The sequence below is a fragment of the Canariomyces notabilis genome (genome assembly GCF_033297395.1).
Source record: "Canariomyces notabilis strain CBS 508.74 unplaced genomic scaffold N656scaffold_26, whole genome shotgun sequence".
NCBI lineage: Eukaryota > Fungi > Ascomycota > Sordariomycetes > Sordariales > Chaetomiaceae > Canariomyces > Canariomyces notabilis.
In genome coordinates, this window is record NW_027041848.1 from 283,911 (window position 1) to 304,080 (window position 20,170).

The 20,170-nt window shown below is 57.8% G+C and overlaps 4 protein-coding genes across 4 annotated transcripts; 2 read left to right on the forward strand and 2 right to left on the reverse strand.

The window, feature by feature from the left end:
• Positions 1-439: 439 nt before the first annotated feature.
• On the reverse strand, positions 440-8,866 carry N656DRAFT_801110 (uncharacterized protein; the record flags this gene model as incomplete). Its single annotated transcript, XM_064818079.1, has 11 exons — positions 440-642; positions 724-1,390; positions 1,453-2,528; positions 2,596-2,721; positions 2,793-7,124; positions 7,196-7,703; positions 7,774-7,980; positions 8,058-8,283; positions 8,356-8,398; positions 8,466-8,610; positions 8,681-8,866. The coding sequence occupies 11 exons, from the start codon at positions 8,864-8,866 to the stop codon at positions 440-442; spliced, it is 7,719 nt and encodes a 2,572-aa protein (XP_064666891.1).
• Positions 8,867-9,891: 1,025 nt separating this feature from the next.
• N656DRAFT_783230 (MFS general substrate transporter) lies at positions 9,892-12,724 on the reverse strand. Its single transcript, XM_064815908.1, has 6 exons — positions 12,154-12,724; positions 11,957-12,090; positions 11,544-11,874; positions 11,118-11,456; positions 10,661-11,025; positions 9,892-10,581 (listed from the first exon to the last, which is right to left on the reverse strand). Exons 1-6 carry the CDS (start codon positions 12,315-12,317, stop codon positions 10,208-10,210), a joined length of 1,707 nt encoding a protein of 568 aa, XP_064666892.1. The 5' UTR covers positions 12,318-12,724; the 3' UTR covers positions 9,892-10,207.
• N656DRAFT_783231 (uncharacterized protein) lies at positions 12,580-14,284 on the forward strand. Its single transcript, XM_064815909.1, has 3 exons — positions 12,580-12,889; positions 12,956-13,068; positions 13,173-14,284. The coding sequence occupies exons 1-3, from the start codon at positions 12,864-12,866 to the stop codon at positions 14,021-14,023; spliced, it is 990 nt and encodes a 329-aa protein (XP_064666893.1). The 5' UTR covers positions 12,580-12,863; the 3' UTR covers positions 14,024-14,284.
• Positions 14,285-15,295: 1,011 nt separating this feature from the next.
• N656DRAFT_716257 (RPE65-domain-containing protein) lies at positions 15,296-20,149 on the forward strand (the record flags this gene model as incomplete). Its single annotated transcript, XM_064812111.1, has 4 exons — positions 15,296-16,791; positions 17,674-17,702; positions 18,311-18,495; positions 18,560-20,149. The coding sequence occupies 4 exons, from the start codon at positions 15,296-15,298 to the stop codon at positions 20,147-20,149; spliced, it is 3,300 nt and encodes a 1,099-aa protein (XP_064666894.1).
• Positions 20,150-20,170: the final 21 nt, after the last annotated feature.

Sequence of the window (20,170 nt, forward strand, 5' to 3'; positions counted from 1 at the left end):
TCTAAACTTCACACTTCTACCTGACACGCCTACCTGGACCATGGGAAGTATCGAATCTTTGAAGTCTGAAGAAAGCAGCCGAAGAATGGTTGTATTATGTATAGAAGGTTGGTCGGTTGATGGGGGGTGAGGAGCCAAGCCCAGTTCCCAGCACTGCAGTGGCTCCAATAAGTACCGTACGTACATACTGCGTATGTATGTACATACAGTATTGTACAGTACAGTACACAAGGCACTGTACAGGCCTTTCAAGTTGCGCTGCCAGTGAGTCGCGGGTTCCTCCTTCCCACTCAACAACTCAGAATAACTCTCATTGCAGGCTTCAGCTAACCAACAAAACTCCATGTTGACCCACCCAGTACATGAAAATTATCATACAGGATTATCTTTGAGAGGAAAGTGCCACCATTCTCCTACCTTGTCGACTTCTGACGGAGTCCTACACGGCTACAACCCTTATCCTTGCCGTTGGGGCCTCCTCTGACTTCTCCTTGAACTTGGCATGAAGAAGCTTGCTGGTGACGACGATCCTCTTCGCCAGGGTCGAAATCGAAGAGGGACTAATTTCTCCGACGCTGATTCCCTCCGTTTGGAACTCCTTGGCCAGCCACGTCTTGATCTCGACAGCCACAAGCGAGTTGACTATTCGACGTGGTTAGTACTACCGGTACTTAATGTCGGAAACTCCGTGCCAATTCTGAAGACAAGACAGATTTTACTCACCTCCATACGTCTGAACGGGCTCGCTGACGGTGATGTCATCCTCGGGGATCATGACGGCCACGGCGACGCGCCGAATCATTATTTCCTCCACGATGGCGGCCGCCGCGGCAGCCGTGTCCGCCTTGGCCAAAGCATCCAGCCCGGCATGCATGTCCGCCGTCCGCTTGGTCAGCGAGTCCTTCAGGGCGAGGCAGAGCTTGCCATCGCGGACCCACGGGCTGCGATCCTCGCCGATCTTGGCGCCAGCCAGGCCGGCGATGATCTGCCCGCCCATCGCCTGGCCCCCGACAGTGTAGCCCGTGATGGCGTGCTTGGTGAGGAAGTGGATGTCGGCCTCGCTGACTGAGAGTGCCACCAAGTGGCTCATGCTCCAGTACCGCTGGTCTGTGGCCTCGGCAAGGTACCCGACGTCGCGGACCGCGCCGATGTCCAGCGCTACTGCCTTCTGTCCCTGTCGCCGTCGATAGTTCGCCAGCGCGTCCTGGAAGGTGTTGCCGGCGGCGTAGTTGGCCTGCCCCGGGGTGCCGATCACGCCCGACGTGGACGCGAGCATGATGAAGAAGTCGAGGTCATTGGGCAGGACGCTGTGCAGGTTCCAACTGCCCTGAATCTTGGGCCTCGTGCAGGAGAACCAGTCGTCGTACGTCATGGTTTCGAAAATGCCATCCTGGGAGGAAAGATCCTGTTAGCCCAAAGCTCAACTAGAACCGACAGGAAAGAAAGTCTTACTTTTAGCATCATTGCGCATTGGATGGACCCCCTGATGGGCGGCATTTCAGACTGGCACTGCTTGATAGCCCGAGACAACTGCTCGCGGTCGGCAATGTCGCATGCATAAGCGTTAGCTGTGCAGCCCAGGCCTCGGAGCTGTTTCAGGAATGCCTTGGCGGCGTCTTTTCCGTCGCCCGACCTGGAGACGAAGGCCAGGTTCCGCGCCCCGTGGGCATGCAGCATGGTGGCAATACTCCTGCCAATACCGCCCAGTCCACCGGCGAGGAGGTACGTGGCATTGGGGTCGAGCGAGAGAGGATGCTCGTCGCGCGGGACGACGGGGACCATTTCGTCCGGATTGGCGCGCATGATGATCTTGCCAACCGTCTCTCCGGACTGAAGGGCGCGGAAGGCTTTGGGCCCGTCGCTGTAATCATAAATATTGATCGGAGCCAGGGGCCGAAGCTTGCCGGCGGCGACAAGCTCAAAGATCCGCTTCTGCGCTCCCTCAAGCGCCCCGAACTCGGGCCGTTCCTCGGTGTACTCTTTGAGATTGACGCCGATGAAGCTGACATTTCGAATAAAGGGCTCCATGTCGAGCCCTGTGTTGCCCAAAATGTTGCGTTTGCCAATCTCAACGAAGCGCCCAAACGGGGCCACGAGATGCCAAGACTGCCGGAGGAACTCGCCAGCCACCGAGTTCAGGACGAGGTCGACGCCCCGACCGTGGGTCATCCTCCTGACGCCCTGGGCGAAAGTCGTATCGCGGGAGTAAAAGATGTGATCCTCGGGCACTCCATAGCGCCGCATGAGGAGCTCTTTCTTGGGCACGGAGCCGACGGTGGTGAAGACCTCGACGCCGAAGTGCTGGCAGATCTGGACGGCAGCCTGCCCGACGCCGCCAGCGGCTGAGTGGATCAGTATTGTCTCGCCCTTGCGCATTTTGGCGAGCTCGACGAGGCCGATCCAGGCCGTCGTGAAGGCGAGCGGGATTGTGGCAGCTTCCTGGATCGAAATATTGTGAGGAACGTGATGGCACGCGGTCGACTTGAGCCGGGCATGGCTGCCAATGCCTCCGGCGCATAAACCGACCACTGTTGGAGGACATATGTGTCAGCGCATGATGAACGAAACTACAGCCTTTGCAGACAAGCAGCCTACCTGTGTCACCAGGCTTGACGTGCGTCACAGATGACCCGACGTCAATGACAATGCCGACGACATCGCTGCCTAGACCTGACCTCGGCACCTCTCCAAGAGATGCCATGATGTCGACAAAGTTGAGGCCTGTTTCCGTCTCTGTCAGCAAACTGATGCTAGAAAGCAGGGGATAGAGGACCTTGGACGACTCGACATACCCGTGTACAAGACCTTGACTTCGACTTTGTCCTGAGGAAGCGGCCCGGCACATTCGTAATTGTCCTCAAATTGGAGTGAATCGAGCACCCCAATCTGCCCGACTGTCATGACGAGCTTTCTGCCCTCCTGGAACAGCCTATCCGTCACCGGTTGCGGCATCACTCCCGTCGTCGCCCTGGCTGCGGCCAGCCCTATGTCCTCAACCACGCGCTGCACGTACACGACACCATTGTCCTCGGCAAACTCCTTGTCCGGAGCGTGGATGTCTCCTTGCGCAAAAAGAGTCGTGAAGAGGCGCGTCACCAGGTCTGCGGCTCCGGCCGAGGCGAGGTCCACCCTCGCGGACAGGTCCAAGGAGGCCAGCGGTTTCGCCTCGTACTCAGACCGCACAGCGCGGAAGAGGCCCATCGACACGCTGTGGCCCGGTGGTGCGGTGCCCGAGACGTGGCCGGCCTGCGTCAGCCACAGCACGCCGCCGGCGCGCAGCGCCATGGCCTTGGTGACGTGGAAAAGCGCCGGCGCCAGGTCAAAGAAGACGTCACCGTCCAGCTCAATGAGCGAGACGACGACCGTCTTGCCCGAGACGTACTCGTCAGTTAGCTCGGTCCACGGCAGCGTGGCAGGGCTGAGCCCGAGCCCGAGCCCGGCCAGACGGGCGGCGCAATTCTCGGCCAGTCTGGCGACCTTAGGGGACGGAGTCGCAGGTGTGACGAGCAACACGTCCGTGTACTCAAAGGCCGTCTCGCGCGTCGCGGAAGAGAGCATGACTGACAGCTGGTGCACAGCCGGGTCATCCGAGTCAGCAAAGGCCTGGTTGACGCCTGTGAAGCCGTTGGCCCTGAGCAGCTCGTCCCAGCGCGCCTCGTCGAGCCGCTCGCCAGACGCGCCTTCGCGCCACCATGGAGGAGCTAAGCCCAGGACGAAGGCCGTCCGCGGTTGGGCCTTGGTGATGGCTTGGATGATCAGCTTGCCGTCGGGTTTGAGGAGCTTCTTGATGTTCTTGAGGGCGGCGTCAAGGTCGGATGTCGTGAGGAGGAGGTCGTCCAGGATAATGTAGTCGAATTTCCCTGGGATGAAACCTTGAGCCTGGATGTCGCCCTCAACTTCGAGCGTCTTGAAATCGATGCATTCACCCGGCTTGCTGAGATTGTTCCTGGCTGCTTCCACGGCTTCTCCGTCACGGCCGGTCCAGATGTACTTTGCAACGCGGCTGTACTTGCCGGATAGTCGCTTCAGAACTTCTGTGGCAACCGTCGTGTTACTACCGCTGGCGAGCTCGAGAATTTCGAGGTTGGGATTGATGTTGCCAGCCTGGTCGAGTATCTCAACGACGGTCGAATCGACCACGGAGCGGCCCAGCGATCGGTTGATGAAATCGGCTAGCAGAGTCTTGGAGATGACGGTGTGCTTGGTTTCATGGCTCATCAGAATGCTATTGATCTGGGTGCCGATTTTTACGATGGAGCTGAGGACATCGGCATCAGGAGCTGGTTCGGTGGATTGACCATGCCCGATGCCGTCGAGAGCAGCCACAGAATCCGAGAGGGAACGCATCCAAGCGATGTAGTTCCGCAGCTCTACTGGCAGGTTCTCCACCTTTATGGCTTCGGGAGCCCCAACAAGCGCCAGCGCCTCCCGCATGAACTTGGCTGCGACCTTGTCAGCCAGCCTAGCAGTCGCCGCATATTCCTTCTCGTAGCGCACGCCCAGCTGGGCCGGCAACTGCGAGTGGTTGACGTCAACTACCCAATCGAGGCGAGCATAGGCCTTGTTGGTGGCCGACTGGGGTCCCGGAGCGGCCGCGACGATGAGGCCCTTAAGCACCAGAACCGGCCGGTCCCCTGACTCGGTCCAGAGGACGGAGCACCCGGACGCCTTGACGGCGCTCTCAGGCACGCGTGTGCAGTATCCCTTCAGGACAGTGCCGGCAGCCGTCGGGGCCGTCGCAGAGACGTACAGGCTCTCAATCGAGCTGGGCAGCATAGGGAAGTCGAGACTGCGCCCGCGGGCGGTGGCGGCCAGCATCTGGAACGAGGCGTCGAGCACCGTTGGGTGTAGGGGCAGCGCGGACTCGACGCCCTCAGGCATGGTGGCAGCCGTGTCGGGCGTCTTGATCTCGCCTTGCATGAACCCCTCGCCCGACTGCATGTTGGACAGGTTGCGAAAGACGGGCCCGAACTGTATCCCGTGGGTTTCCAGCTTGTCGTACATGGTGCGGGCGGTTAGCGAGATAGTGGGCCGCGCCTTGATCGCCTCGTACTCCGCTTTGTACCGCTCCCATTCGGCCGCGGCCTCGATCCCCTTCTCCACTTCACCTGGGCGCGTGACGTACTTGCGCTCGACGAAGCCCGAGCAGTGCTCCATCGCCTCCTGGTTGGCGCCGATGGTGGTGATGGAGAAACGAGTCCAGGTCGACGTGGTGGCCGTCTTGGTGCCGATTTTGTACGGCGATAGCTGGAGAGAGATCTGGATCTGGGCGTCGGGCGACTCGAAGATGATGGGCTTGTGCCAGATGATGTCGCGGAACTCGTAGGCTTCCAGCGTCCTCGTCGGGTCGGCTGTATCACGGCAGGCCTCCATAACCATGGCGATGGACACAGCACCCGGCATAACAAGCAGGCCGTGGACTTTGTGGTCCAACAGCCAAGGAATTTCGGAGGGGCAGAGTAGATTCTTCCAGGTGGGCATCAAGCTGCTGTAGTCGAGCGTCTTTTGGCCGAGAAGGTCGGTTCTGGGCGTCGAGTGGCCTTGAGCCCAGCGGACAGCGCGTGGCTCCCGCCAATACCTGCGCTTGTGGTTGAAGGGATACCGCGGCAGGGTGACCAGGGGACGGCTATGCAACGCCTCTCTCTCCATCGAGTTGACGAGGTCCAGGTCCAGCTCAAATCCGGCGGACCACAGCCTGCCAGCGGCCGTGATGGCCGTCTGGAGGGCGTTGACGCCGCGCTGCAGCATCGTAGTGTACGGGACACTGCCAACGTACGACTCGTTAGCGGCGGCTAGGATATCCCTCAGGGGACCTTGCAGTGCACTGTGAGGACCGATCTCGACTAGGGCCTCCACGTTGGCGACGCCCTTTCGCCGGCTCCGCGCGTCCTGCGGCTTGAGCAGCGAGCTGACGGCAGCCGAGAACCGCACGGGGTTGACCAGGTTCTTGACCCAGTAATCGGCGGTACCCATCTTTTCGGGGTTAATCTGGGAGCCTGAGACGGATGAGAAGACGGCGATGTCGAATTGTCCCTCAACAACGGGGCGAATGTCCTGGATGTCCCTGCGGTACTGGTCTGCAATCAATTGCATGTGGGGAGAGTGATACGCCGTCTTGACCAGAAGCTTGCGGCACCAGATGTTGTCGGCGGCGAGAAGCTTCTCGACCTCGGCCACCGCAGAGTCATCGCCCGAGATGGTCACGCTGTTGGGGCTGTTGATGCATGCGACGACCACCTCGCCTCCCTTCTTGACCCTGCCCAGGTACTGCCGGGCTTGTTCCTCAGGCAGTGTGGCGGCCATCATGGCGCCTTTGCGGTCCGGGACGAGCGCGTTGATTTCGGCAGAGCGAACACCCCGCCAGTAGGCAACCCTCCACGCATCCTCCCGGGAGAGCACGCCGGCGGCATACGCGGCACCAATTTCTCCACTCGAGTGGCCGACCACGGCCTTGGGGTGGAGACACCAGTGCCGCAGCAGATCCACGAGAGCCACCTGCAGGGCGGTGCACAGCGGCTGCGAGATCTGGGGCTCGTTGACGCGGCTGGCCGCGGCGTCGCGGCACAACTCCTCGGTCAGCGACCAGGCACAGTCCAGGGAAGACGCCAGGTAGGCGTCCGCCTGGGCAATGCTGGTCCGGAAGACCGCGTGGCGGAGCAGCTCCCGCCCCATGGCGTACCACTGGGCGCCCTGGCCGGTAAAAACGAAGGCGCACGACGGCTTCTTGCCGGACCGGCCGTGCTTGGGCAGGCCCGACTCCTGAAGCGAGGTCTGGAGCCCGGTGAGCGAATCGGCGACGGCGAAGCTCCTCCAATTGAAGATTGTCCGGCGGGATGCCAAGGTGTATGCCAGGTTGTGCATCTTCTCTATCTCGTCGAGCGTGTTCCCCTTCAAGCTACGCGAGAGAGAGTCTTGGTCCAGGTACGTGGAGTAGGTCTCGGCAAGGCGCGCCAGGCCATCTTGTTCCGGGGAGCTGAAGACGAAGAGCTTTGACTCCGGGGCAGGGAGCTCTGCTTCCGGCGTGGCTTGGGTGACCGAGATGGCCGAGTCGGAGCTCTGCGAGCTTGGTGTGCCCGGCCGGTTGGGAGTGGGGACCGTGTTGTGGTTACCGATCAAGCCTCTTGCTTGTATCCCCTGCTTGTCAATATACTGATGTACGAAGGGTGAACGGTGAACGTTGAATTGGGAAGCTCACCCTGAAGGTAGTGCAACGCATCATCTAAGATGGCATGCGCGTTGGAACCGCCATATCCAAACGAGTTGATGCTCGCACGCCGGAGGCCATCGGCAGGCCAGGGAGTCAATTCAGTTGGAATGCTGACCCTCCATTCGTCCTGCCTGATGCGAGGGTTGAGGCTCTTAAACTCAGCTACCGCGGGGATCTCGCCGTGCTCCATAGCTAAGACAGTCTTGATGACGCCGGCGATGCCTGAGGAGCCCTCGAGGTGGCCGATATTGCTCTTGACGGATCCCACAAGAATGGGATGATTATGCTCGCCGAGCGAGGCTCCGATGGTCTCACCAATGGCTCGCAACTCCAGCGGGTCACCGACGGGTGTGCCCGTACCGTGGGCCTCGAAGTAGGTGGTGTGGTTCATGTCGAGGCCGGCTCTGGCATAGGTGGAGCGGATTAGATCCATCTGCGCGTGAGCGCTGGGCACCGTGATGGCGGGCGTCTTGCCATCTTGGTTGATTCCGCTGCCCTGCATCCCAGTCCCGTTGTCAGACGAGGCCCGATTCACATCACAAGGTAAGTACTTGGTCACTACTTACTCGGATGACAGCACGGATCACGTCATTGTCGCGAATGGCATCCGCCAGGGGCTTCACAATTACCACTCCTACACCCTCGCCGCGGCCGTATCCGTTGGCCTGCTCGTCAAAGCTGTGGCAAGTTCCGTCGGGGCTCAAAAACCTTTGACTTGACAGGGCTCGCCAGAGACCCGGCACAAGCATGAGGCTGGATCCTGCAACAACGCCCTACGGCCGGCGGGTCAGCTTAGGAGCGGGCGTATAACATGAAGGCTATGGCGATGCGTGAACGAAGTAAAACCCACCACGCTCGTTATTCCATCCTGAATGTCACGGCATGCTTCGTGAAGGGCGACCATACTGGATGAGCAGGCCGTGTCGATGGTGAAGCTCGGCCCTCGCAGGTCATAGAACCATGATAGCCGGTTCGACAACATTGAGTTACCACAACCCGTGGCCTGGTACATGGACTGCTCGTGGATTTCATGACCGTTGAGAAGCAGGTAGTCGCTGCTGAAGCCGCCCACGTAGCTGTGTCTTTGGGCTCAGCACTTGTGTTTTTGTTATATAACGGGGTGTGCTAGAAACCGAACTGTCACTCACCATCCAGCATCACTCCCGGCAACCTTGGTGATGGGAATGCCGGCTGTTTCGTGAGTTGGTTGAGTTAGAACGCGGCTGTGTTGAAGGCTTCGAGGCGCTGAGAAGCTAACCATTTTCAAAGGCCTCGTATGTGACCTCTAGAAGAAGACGGTGCTGAGGATCCATGGCCTCAGCTTCCGAGGCCGTGATGCCAAAGAAGGGAGCATCGAAAAGTGCAATGTCGTCTTTGAGGAAGCAACCTTCCTTCGTGATGATCTATTCAGGGGTTAGAGCAGACATGCAGGGCTTCAGTAAACACGGGATAGGGGCCTGTGCAACAACTTACCGCTCCAGGACGGTCGGCATTCGGATGATAGAAGCCATCCGGGTCAAACCTGGATCTGGGTATCTTGGTCCTCGTCGACTTGGCGTTGCTCAGAATGTCCCAGAAGCCTTCGGTGGTGTTTGCGTCTCCCGGAAACCGGAAGCTCATGCCTACAATGGCAATGGGGGTTTGCTTGTCATTCTCCATCAAGGGCCAATTTGAGTCATTCACCAGGCCCCAGGCTCTGTTGCTACTGGTCTCGTCTGAATGCGACGGCTTCAAGTTGACACGCAGCAGATGCAAGGCTGTAGGATGCAATGACACGTGTAGAATGTAGGGTCCTTGGACGCGTCATGAGCTCCCCTCCAACGCTGTCTTGGCTCCGTTTTATCATGCAAGGAGTCATGCGAGATCTCAACAATGAGTCCTGGCCTACAAACCCCCTGTAATTCACCGAACCCGCCGCCAACAACTGGACACAGATGAAGGTTACAAGGAGAAGGGGATGCACGGCCCGGGGGGGGGGTGCGGGTGCCGGGCAAGGTCGGTGGGTTCGTTACAGGCAAATAACCCTCTTGCTGGACAAAGCCCTCCGAATAGGGTACATGTAACTCGGCCTCTTTAGTCCTCTTATTCTTGCGTCGTTCATATCTAGTAATTCCGTTTCCCGCATTAGGAATGCCGGCTTCCCCATCAGGCTGTGAGTTGGCGCCGTGATCCTACGGGCCGTTTCACTCCCCTTGCACAGCCGAACTCGCCGGTGTTACCGTCGGAGTTCGACGATACCTATGTGGTACGTACTTACTTACATACCGGCCACTTTGGCAGTTAGAGAGTTGTCTGTTGAATGCAGCCTAATGCATCCACCGAAATCCGGCTGAGGCTTTGTTTGGCGCAAGAGGAAAGAATACTAAGGTAGGCTGACAACGCTACATGGGTTGTTGTGAACTACTCCATCTGTCCTTAGGCAACTGTGACTTAGATGGACTTGAATGACGTTGGGGGCTGTTCGCCTTGCTTCACATTATAGAGCATAGAATTCCCAAGGAAGATCTCTCTCGGGGTACGAGACTGTAGCAAGAAGAACCCCGAGTAAGCCAAGTTGTTTGGGATTCATCGGACATCGGAATTTCCGTCAACTAGCATAGGAAGGGGGGGTCTCTGTCCGCATGTTCTGTCTCATGACATTATAGTTCGGCACTAGCCAAATTGAACTTCACGACAACATTATGGTACCTATTAGGTGTCATTATGTTTCCTAGCCGGTGTCATTATGTTTATATAATGGCAGATTTGGCTAGTGCCGGACTATAATGTCATGAGACAGAACATGCGGACAGAGACCCCCCCCTTCCTCTGCTAGGTACTAAGTAGACAGTTGAAATCTCGTGTATGCTACCCAAACAAGACGAACTGAGTAAACAAACGTTGCCAGTCATGATTCGTTGATTTATACCAGCGTCCTTGGCCCCTTAACACGCGGCTCGGCCAGTCGTCCTTTCCAACCCTAGCTTACTTTCGCACATGGCACGGTTCAAAGTATTGGTATCAAGGGATTGGCTGCTCGTTACCGGTAGCAGCATGTGCGTAGAGGGTCTCCAACTCCTGCAGCCGCTTCTGGATGGTGGGGGGGTTTTTCTGGTAGGTGCAAAGCGACGAAACGAGGCATGCCGCCGAGATGCCAGCACATATGTACATGCTGATGTTAAAGGCGTCGATGTACGCGGTCCGGACGCCCAGCTGTTTAGGCACGTCGAACGACTTGGTAATGGCGGGCGACCGGTAGAACGCGTCCATCTCCTCAGCAGTGAGCAAGCCAGTTAACGTCTCGGTAATCCTGTTGTTCAGCACGATGAAGCCTGCTGCTACTCCTAGACTGCCGCCCAGGATACGCAGCTGAGCGACGATGCCTTGGGCAATAGCTGGCGAGTGCCACAGCAAGTCAGCGACGACTCCAAGAAAGAGAGTATGGAGAACTCCCCAAGGCTAGCCAATACGTACCGAGATCCTCGAATTCGGCGTTGAGTGAGGCGAGGAGTGTTGCCGTCGACAGGTTCATGCCAATGCCCAAACCGAGAATGACCTCGAACCCCCACTGTTTTGCGGCCAAGTTGACCGTGTCTGGTAGGGTCGACATGATGCCACAGCCGACCAGCATGAGGATGCTTGCCGCGTTCAGCGTCCCAAAGGTCCGGTTTTGCTTGCCCGACAAGGCACCGCCTACCGCAGATCCGACCGCCGTGGATCCCATCAGAGGGAGAAGGAGGACGCCAGACTTGACCTCGTCGTACCAGTTCACAATTTGTGCGCGCATAGGGATGTTGACGATGACGAGTAACATGACGAAGCCAGTCAGAATTGTGCTCCTAGACGGTCAAGGATTAGTTGGCTAGGACCTACTTGCATGCACGTACTGTCCGGAACTGCAGTCATGACTTCAAGTCAAGTTTGCACTCACATGACAGTGGACATCAGAACCCGATGCGAGAGAAGTCTCCACGGGATCTGAGCCTGAATATGCCCAAGGCTAGGCGTCTGGGAAAGATGCCATTGCCACCATAATAGGACGAACCAAGCTAATCCGCTGAGGGTAAAGACGGCAATCGTCTGTGGGCTGTTCCACGCATACTCCCTGACGGTTGCCTGGTTGATGATGAAGACGAGGAGGACGGTCGCCATCATGAACAGCAGCGCGCCCAGGAAGTCGAGCTGCTTGAACGGGATCTTTTTGAAGGTGCGCAAGTTTTTCGGCCATACGAGAATTAGGGCAATGCAGGGAAGTATGCCGATCGGACCGCTGCGGATGATTACCTCAAGTCAGCCGTCATAATCATATTGCATGCTGTGCTATCCGACGACGCTCAAATGACATGACATGACCTACTTCATCCAGAAAGCCCATCGCCAGTCCGAGTAGGTTGCAAGAGCACCGCCGATGACGGGACCGCTGACGCCGGCCAGCGCCACTACCAGGCCGATGATCGATGACAGCATGGGCACAAGGTTGGGAGGGCTGATCTCTGGGTAGATGATCATAGTCATGGCGTACAAGCCGGCGCCTCCCACGCCCTGGGCAGCCCGGAAACCGATCAGCTGGTCAAGGGTCGACGCCGAGCCGCATGCCACAGATGCAGCGAGGAAGATTGCAAAGCATCCGACCAAAACGGCTTGCCTGCCGAGTACATCCGACAGGCGGGCGACGAGAACGGTGCATCCTGTTTCAGGGCGGCATTATCAGTCAGGTATGCTGGAGGAGCAAACAGAGGGCAGAACACCTGACGCGATCCGGGCTCTTACCGAGGTATGAGAGAGTATAGGACAGCAAGACCCACGGGGACAGTTTGAAGCCGCCAAATTCATCGGAGATCCTGGCTAGCATTGTCGCGACCACGGTCGTGTCCATGAGCGACAGGAACAAGCCCACACCGATGCTTTGAAATGGTTAGATCTAGGCACCTGGATCATTTCAAAATGAGAGGCTGTAAGGCACCTACCTCACTAGAATGGTCACCAGCCGCCATTTGGGGATAGGCTCTCGTTTTAGTCCCAGGTCATCGCTTGGTACCCTCGCCAAGGCCGGCGTTATCTCGCTTGTGGGAAGGGCCGCTAAAGAGGTCTCCTTTGGCTCGATTGCGCTACTAGCTTTCAGGTCTGCCATGCTTGGTGATCTAGTTGAGACTCCTGTTCAGTCAAGCATGAAGCGTTTGTCCCGGTCTTCCGAAGTCGAGGACTGCGGTAGTCAACGCATTCACATGTGGGTGACTGCGACAGAACCCCAAAAAGAGACGCAGGCCGTGTTATTGCTGATTTGATAGCCAACAAGGTGCCATCCACCACTTAGGGGGCCTGAGTGGTGATTTGGATTTAATTGATCATGGCCGGACCACAGTCACCAGTGACCAGACATCCTTCCTGCGCCCAACGACACCTCAGGTACAGCCAACGGCATAAACACTGCAGCCGGGTTTCTTGGCGGCCACGGCGTGTTTTCCACGATGAGTGACTTTGAGAGAAACTCTCCGTTTGCACTTATGAGGTGTTCTTGTGAGGTTGAGGACCTGGCATGTGATTCTAATAAACGGTAAAGCTGAGCTGCACATTGCACTAGCTTATTGCGAACCTCACCTTGCCAAGTCACGCATCATCGCAACACCTCCGAGAGTGTGCCAAGATAGAGGTCCGGGGTTGCTGCCTTGCTGTCATCATGAAGATACTCTGTCTGCATCCATGGTGAGGAGAGCTGCCCAGAATCAGGGGACAGCCCCCATTGACCTCTTGCTCATGTTGCCCACGCAGGGGCACCTCGGGCTTGATATTCGAGAAGCAGCTGGCGACCCTAACCGACATGCTGGGTCCGACGCATGAATACGTATACATCAATGGACATATCCCATGCGCCCGTGCTCAAGGTACGCCCTCAGATGGGCACCAAGCTTGTCACAGCGACGTCATGAGCCCGAATCCATCACACTAATCCCCGGTACCTTGCCGTGCTGACAACAGTCGTCGCTAGCTCTCCCGGATTTCGTCAAAGGCCCGTACTACTGCTGGTACGAGGGGCTATCGACAGCCCAGTGCCAGGAGGCTCACGACATCATCGCAGAGACGATCAAGGAAGAAGGCCCCATCGATGGGGTCATCGGTTTTAGCCAAGGAGCCTCGCTGGCCTTATCCTTCATCCTGCACCACGAACTCCATAAACCAGGCGTGCCGTGCCCTTTCAAGTTTGCTTTGTTCTTCTGTGCGAACCTGGTTATATCTCCTGACCCCAAGTTCAACCTCGATATGGTGTTCAAATACAGTCAGGACCACAAGCCTGCCGATCACGGGCTCAGACCAGCGGCCAAGGCGGACGACCTAGACAAGATGGCCAGGGAGGCCCAGGCTGCCGAAGGAGACCACGAGGGACGGGGGCAAAACGGCGACCGCCACGAGATTCCGGCTGCAGTTAGCGGCGCCAAGCCCAACGGTCCGACGAAGAAGCGCGCTCTGCTAGTTCATCCGGACAGGAAGGAGGCACTGTTTGACGAGCTGACGCGGCTGATCAACGAGATGTTGAACAACGTGCCGGGTCAGGTGGACGCAGAGAGGCACTCGTGGCCCAAGGACCCCAAACCAGAGGACTTCCCGCGGCTCATGCACCCGCTGACTGTACGGGCACGCGTCCCTATCCCCTCAGTCCACATCATTGCCGAGGCCGATCCGCTCATGGGCCACGCCGAAGCGGCGGCGCGACTGTGTGACAAGGAAAAGACAAAGCTTGTCTACTTCATGGGCGGCCACCGCATCCCAACGGCGCCCACAACGTTGCGCACCATCACATCCGCCGTCGAGTGGGCCATGCAGAAGTCGCAGTTGATGTGATTGATTATGTTGACGCGCTTGACACATCGAGCATGCCATTTTGACTTGGGGAATGCGAAGTTCAACTGCAGGGGATCATGGATGTCGAATCGGGACACCAAACACATAGTATCAAGCTCCAAACAATGCATACATAGCATGTAGGGGTGGGCAATGGAAATCATACCTGCTCGCCATCGAGCTGCTCAAGCCTCAAGAGTTTCGGTGAAACCGCGTGCTTTCTTGATTCGGCTCAAAGCGCCAGGCAGGAAAGCAGTTGAGAGTTGAGACCCTGCATTCAATTGATGCAGGGAGCTGAGCTGACTCAGCTGAGTCAGGGAAGCTGCGCCTCGAGTCGCTCGAGTCTCGGAGGGAGCAACTCGGTGTTGGCCCACTGTTGGGGGGACACAGAGGGAAGGAGTGTCCGTTTTCCAATTCCAGGTCCTATCTCCACCCAGTTTGGAAGGATCTTGGAAACGTACCTACCTTACACTTACAGGTTTGACCCAAAGGAGTACATACCGGTAACAACCGTTAACGATTTGTGATAAGTGCACCTATGCCAATTAATTACCGTTTGAACGGGAACGGGAAGTGTACTTGAATTAATTACACCCTAACCGGGAATTGTTGACTCTACCGACAAAGTAACTTTAATGGGTTGTTGGTGCTCAACTGTGATTTCCAACACCAACAGAGCGTGAGCTTCTTGGCAAAACATTTAAAATTGCTGAGTCGAAAATTGGATCGAGACGTTGAAGGGCTCCTCGAGTCCTTGGCAACAATCAGCGTGTCCGTAAGCCACAATACATTGCTGATCAACTACATGATGTCGAATTGTCCAGTCTCCCAATCGCTCCTGGAAGTATTGCCCATGAAGCTCGCAAAGAAAGGTCATCTCAATCTCACTCTACACTCTACAGCAGCACAAACCTAAACATCGCGAGTCCAAGAGAGCCAGCACTGCTCTAACTAACATCGCCTCCCACCTTTGCCTCTGCGCCGTGCTGCGGGCATGAATCGCGTGGCATGGTCGCATGGTCCGCATGGTCCACATGTTACCCAAAGCGTACCAACACGCCGCCAACGTACGTTCCTGCAGTTCAGGTGGCTGGCCGCGATGCAATTTCAGTATGCCCTCACAACAACAAGGCCTCGATGGGACCTGCCCCCTGTGCATGTGGGTAGTAGTAGAAAGCCTGATGGTCCCCAGCTGTCGACGCTGTGACTGTCTCTGCGTGCCCCTACCGGGCGGCGGCACTTGAATCTTCGACCAGTCTGAAGTTCTGAGCAATGACCGATGCCGGCTTACGAGACTGGCCTCCGGGGCTCACGGACCTGCGGCTGGCATGCGAGGAATGCCACAAGCGCAAGATCCGCTGCGAGGCCCCTCAGGATGGAGCCCAGGGTTCCTGCCAGGCGTGTCGCGCCAACGGCCGGACGTGCCTCTTCTCGCTGAAGAACAAAACCGGGCGACCCCGCAAGTCCAAGCCGGCTCAGTTTCACTGGGCCTCCAAGGCTGTATCCCCACGGCCGCTCGGGGCCCATGAACGACCAGGATCCCCTCTAGACAGCGTCGCGGCGGTCCGCTCCTATGGAATCGCGCGCGGTTTGAGTATGGAGCAGCATGAACCCGGTGGTCAGTCAGCAATGGCCGAGCACTACGCAGATACTCTCCCCTGTGACACCGGCTTGAAGGCCCCTGGCGGACCCCCATATTTCAGGCAGCTCCCATGGCCCCCTGAGTTTGCAACAGGACGAGACGTTCTCGATCCTCTTCCGGGCAGCACTCCCGGTGGCGAGGAGCAGGCTCCGAGTCCGGGGCTCTTTCACCTCGGAGATGATTTTGTCTTCGACATGCCCGAAAGCGTGACCAACACTAAGCCGGCCTTCTCGGCCATTTCGCATAACGACACGCTGGAGCTGGACCAGGGGCGGGAAACCCGACCGCACCTCGCAGCTCTGAGGACAACCCTGTCGCCGGACGAGGCAAGTGACGCGGGGGGCTTCCGAGACTCAGGTCGTACCGACTCTGTTCACACCCAGGCCGATACCGTGACAAACGCAAGCTGGGGCAAGGCGATGCGCGGCGACTTTTCAGACTTGATGCGGCTGTGCGGTGAGATGACACCGCGCTACCAGAGCAAGGTACTGGACGTCGCGGCGCGGGCCGACAAGCAGGAGCTCGCGGTCGTCGTCGGCAACATGGAAGAGTTAGGGCACAAGGCGGCGGCGGCGATGCATGACGCCGCCACCACCGCGAGCGCATCGTCGGGGGCTCCACCCAGCCGGCAGGAGCAGTATCAGTGGATGCTGACGCGCGTGGCCGTCTTGGGCGCCGTCGACATCGCTGCCGACCTGGTCCAGCACAACCTGGCCATCAACAAGATTGAAGCACGCGGGGCGGTGGATGCGACGGCGGCGAACGAGGCCGACATTGAAGACGGGTCCGACCTGAGCATGACGGACGCGACGGCGGCGCTTAGTACTAGATTCGGGGCGCAAGGAGACCACGGCGAGGAGGATGCATTGGGCGGAGGGCGGGCGGCGGACTCCCTCGAGAGCGTGCTGGCGCTGGTTCGTCTGGACCACGCGCTGCTGCAGTTCTCTCTTTTCCTCATGGCGGATCAGTGCGACGTTGAGGGCTGCGGTGATCCGTGCAGGGGCATCGGATCATCCACTAGTAGGCCTGGACACAGCTGCCCCGGACGAACCAGGACGTCGACGCTGGACAGGTTAGAGCAGATACGCGCGCAGGCCTGGGCGTTGGCGGAGGGAATGAGGAGGCTGTGGTGACTTCCAGGTTTGCTGCCTCGACAAACCCTTCATTCCAGGGCCTTGGGTATCTCGGTGGTCGGGACCGCTAAATGGGTGGGCGTTACAATACGGGGTGGGCATCATTAGAGGGACAACGGCGGAATGATAAACCACGGATGGGTATGTAGTACTAATTGGCCCGGGGGCTCGGCGAGACGGCGAATTTGGGCGTCGCCGCGTCGGTTTGTCACCTTCAACGGTTGGCTTGTTAACTTCAATGGTTGGCTTGACCGGAGGTTGTTGGACTGCTAGGCCGATTAGGGAATTTCGTTCAATGACCCTTTGGAGAATTTAGTTTCCTATGTATAGGAATATTGAAAGACGTTTGATCATTGTTGTGGTTGATATGGGGAAAGTGGTAAATGCCACGCCCCACTTATCCTGTGCTTGTGGACTGTGTTTACTGACTAATCTTAAAAGTGCCCAGTAATTATTGTGCCCACTCCCCAGCATAACTGCTGAAAATACGGAGTACACAGTGAGGCAAGAATCCAGTGCGAATTGCCCGCTGATGATGAAGTTCTTGTGGTTGGTTCTCCGATTGATTGAGCAATTGTAACTCAAAGCTATCCTGATTCCTCAATGGCTCTAATTTATCCGTAGGCGCGTGAAAGGTCTCACAGGCCATTTCGAGGCCTGTGCAGTGCCCAGGGTCACGCAGAGTGCCACCTAACGTTATGTACAGTACACTAATTCCAACAATAAGGTACCTACGGAGGTACGCACCGTAGGCACTATTGAGTGGCTCGAGTGGGAATGAGGAACCTGGGAGACCTGTAGTATTTATCGGGGCACTAGGGCTTGGCTCTTCAGCAACGAAGCGGTCTTCAACTCTCCTCATCCGCCTTGTAAAGCTCCGTACAAACAATCCGTTCTTTGGCGTGTGTCTTCAACACTTCCCGTTCACCTGAGTGAGCAAATAGTTACGACCACATCCACCCATTGCTCTCAACCCGAAACCTGGTTTCGACCTCATATTCCCTTTGGGCTTTGATCCAGCAACTCCCATCACCTTCGAGTACTTTCCCAATCGACTCTCATTTCTCGGATCTGCCAGCTTGTTGTGCATCCCAGCGATGCATTTGCAGGGCTCGGACCGCCACGGGCGCAAATGGTGCAGCATACCGGATGTGGACAACATGGAGGCCAATATATGACATGCATATGGTTGATGGACTCGATGGGTTCTGTAAGTCATCCCACAAGCGTTGCAATTCGACAGCATGCACCAGCTTTGGTGCTTCGGCAGAAAACAGACCGACGTGGTGGCTAACCTCTGCCAAGACCCCTGCCGAGCGCTAGTTGTTGGTGGTTGTTGGTGGTTGTCCGTGCTACCTAATAGCCCCAATAGGCACCAACTACTACTGTAAGTATCGGTTGCTACAAGTGAGGGCTGGACGGCTGGTTCGTTCGTCTTGCATGCGGCCGCACAGGCTATAGCGGTATAGCCACTTTGGCCGGATCTCCCCTCAACAAAACCAATCGCTCTAGGGGATACAGCGAAAGAGCAAAGACTTAGCGCAAGCAGCCGCAAAGGTCCTTGCAACATGGACTCAACCTACGTTCCGCGGGGAAAAACCACGAGGCTGAGGCCCGCGGACGAGGCTGCCTCGTCTAAGGCTGCCCGCGACAACATGGAGCGACAAGCCTTCCATGAGTGGCCAAACGAGGCCGGGGTAAGCACTCCTCTCCGCTTTCAAGTTCCCCGCCCTGGGACCATATGGCTGAGGCGGCGTCCAGTTTGACGGTCTGACCGAACAGCGCGGCCCCATCGAGCTCAAAGTCGAGGGCAACATCCCGGCATGGACAGCCGGCTCCCTCTACCGGACCGGCCCCGGCCAGTGCAAAGTCGAAGACACTAAGTCGGGCACCTTCCACATCTCGCACTGGTTCGACGGGCTCGCCCACACCCACAGGTTTGACATCGTCGTCGATGGGCCGGTGGTGCATGTCTATTATTCGTCTCGTCGCCAGTCCGACAAAGTCGCCGCTGACATCAAGGCCGCGGGCACCTTGCGGTCCATATCCTTTGCCCAGAGGCTAGATCCTTGCGTCGGCCTTTTTGGCAAGGTTATGAGCGCCTTCGAAAAGCGTTCAGATATTCACAACGTCGGCGTGACGGTCGGCGTCAACCTGCCTTCGTTCAAATCTCGGCCAACCAATCCAGACGTCGACGTTCACGGCCACCGTGCCACCAATCTTGTCATCGCAACAGACGCCGCCGTCCTGTGCGAGATGGACCCTAGCACCATGGAGCCCATTAGCTTCCCGAACCACTCCAGGTTCCACCCGGACCTCAAGGGGCCCCTCGGGAGTGCCCACGCGATGCTCGACCCGGAGACGGGCGATTACATCAACTACAACCTCGACCTCGGCAAGCAGCCTGTGTACCGCGTCTTCCGCGTTGCCGCCGCCAGCGGTAAGACCGATATCCTTGCGACCATACCGTACAAGGCCGCCTACGTCCACAGCTTCTTCATGACGCCAAACTACGTCGTCCTTTGCTTGCCTGTAGCCGACTACAAGTGGAATGGCCTGAAGATGCTGTGGGAGGGCAACCTGAAGGACTCTTTCAAGCCCTTCGACCCGTCCGAGAAGTGCCGGTGGTTCGTGATCGACCGGCACCATGGTAAGGGCGTCGTGGCCGAGTTCGCCTCACCGGCCAGCTTCTTCTTCCACACTGTGAACGCCTTCGAGGGTGACGACGGTGATGTCTTTTGCGAGCTTGTCAAGTTCCCGAACCGATACATCCTCGATGGGCTATACTACGACGTCATCCTCGACCGCAACGGCAAGGCCACCGAGTTCTGGACCGACGGCCAGCGAGCGCAGCAATGCTTTCCGCGGCTCGTGAGGTACCGCCTGCGCAAGAAGGACTTTGCCATTAGGGCCCCCCCCGCCGCGGGGCCTCCCGCCCCCGAGCTAGTCACTGAGATCACATCGCCGCACTCCGGCGACCTGCCTGTCATCAACCCCAAGTACCGGTGCAAAAAGCACCGGTACACGTACATGGTCGTCTCTCGCGTCTTAAGCACCATGCTCGACGCCATCATCAAGCTCGATACCGAGACGCGTGAGCTGCTGCAGTGGGAGGGCCCCAAAGGCCACACCCCCGGGGAAGCCATCTTCGTCCCGCGTCCTGCTGCCGACGCGGAGATGCTGGACGAGGACGATGGCGTGCTACTGAGCGTCGTCCTCGACGGTGCCAACCGCATCAGCTACCTGCTGTGCGTGGATGCCAAGACCATGACGGAGCTGGGGCGCGCTGAGTGCGAGTTTGCCGTCGCGATTGGACTGCATGGCTGCCATGTACCGGCTACGGCTGATTGATAGGAGCAGCTGCGGACAATA

Coding starts and splice junctions, on each gene's coding strand:
- N656DRAFT_783231 (XM_064815909.1), top strand. CDS start 12,864: ATGAAGATACTCTGTCTGCATCCATG. Junction 12,890..12,955: donor ATACTCTGTCTGCATCCATG/GTGAGGAGAGCT, acceptor TTGCCCACGCAG/GGGCACCTCGGGCTTGATAT. Junction 13,069..13,172: donor CCCATGCGCCCGTGCTCAAG/GTACGCCCTCAG, acceptor AGTCGTCGCTAG/CTCTCCCGGATTTCGTCAAA.
- N656DRAFT_783230 (XM_064815908.1), bottom strand. CDS start 12,317: ATGGCAGACCTGAAAGCTAGTAGCGCAATCGAGCCAAAGGAGACCTCT. Junction 12,091..12,153: donor CTGGTGACCATTCTAGTGAG/GTAGGTGCCTTA, acceptor ACCATTTCAAAG/CATCGGTGTGGGCTTGTTCC. Junction 11,875..11,956: donor CTATACTCTCTCATACCTCG/GTAAGAGCCCGG, acceptor GCCCTGAAACAG/GATGCACCGTTCTCGTCGCC.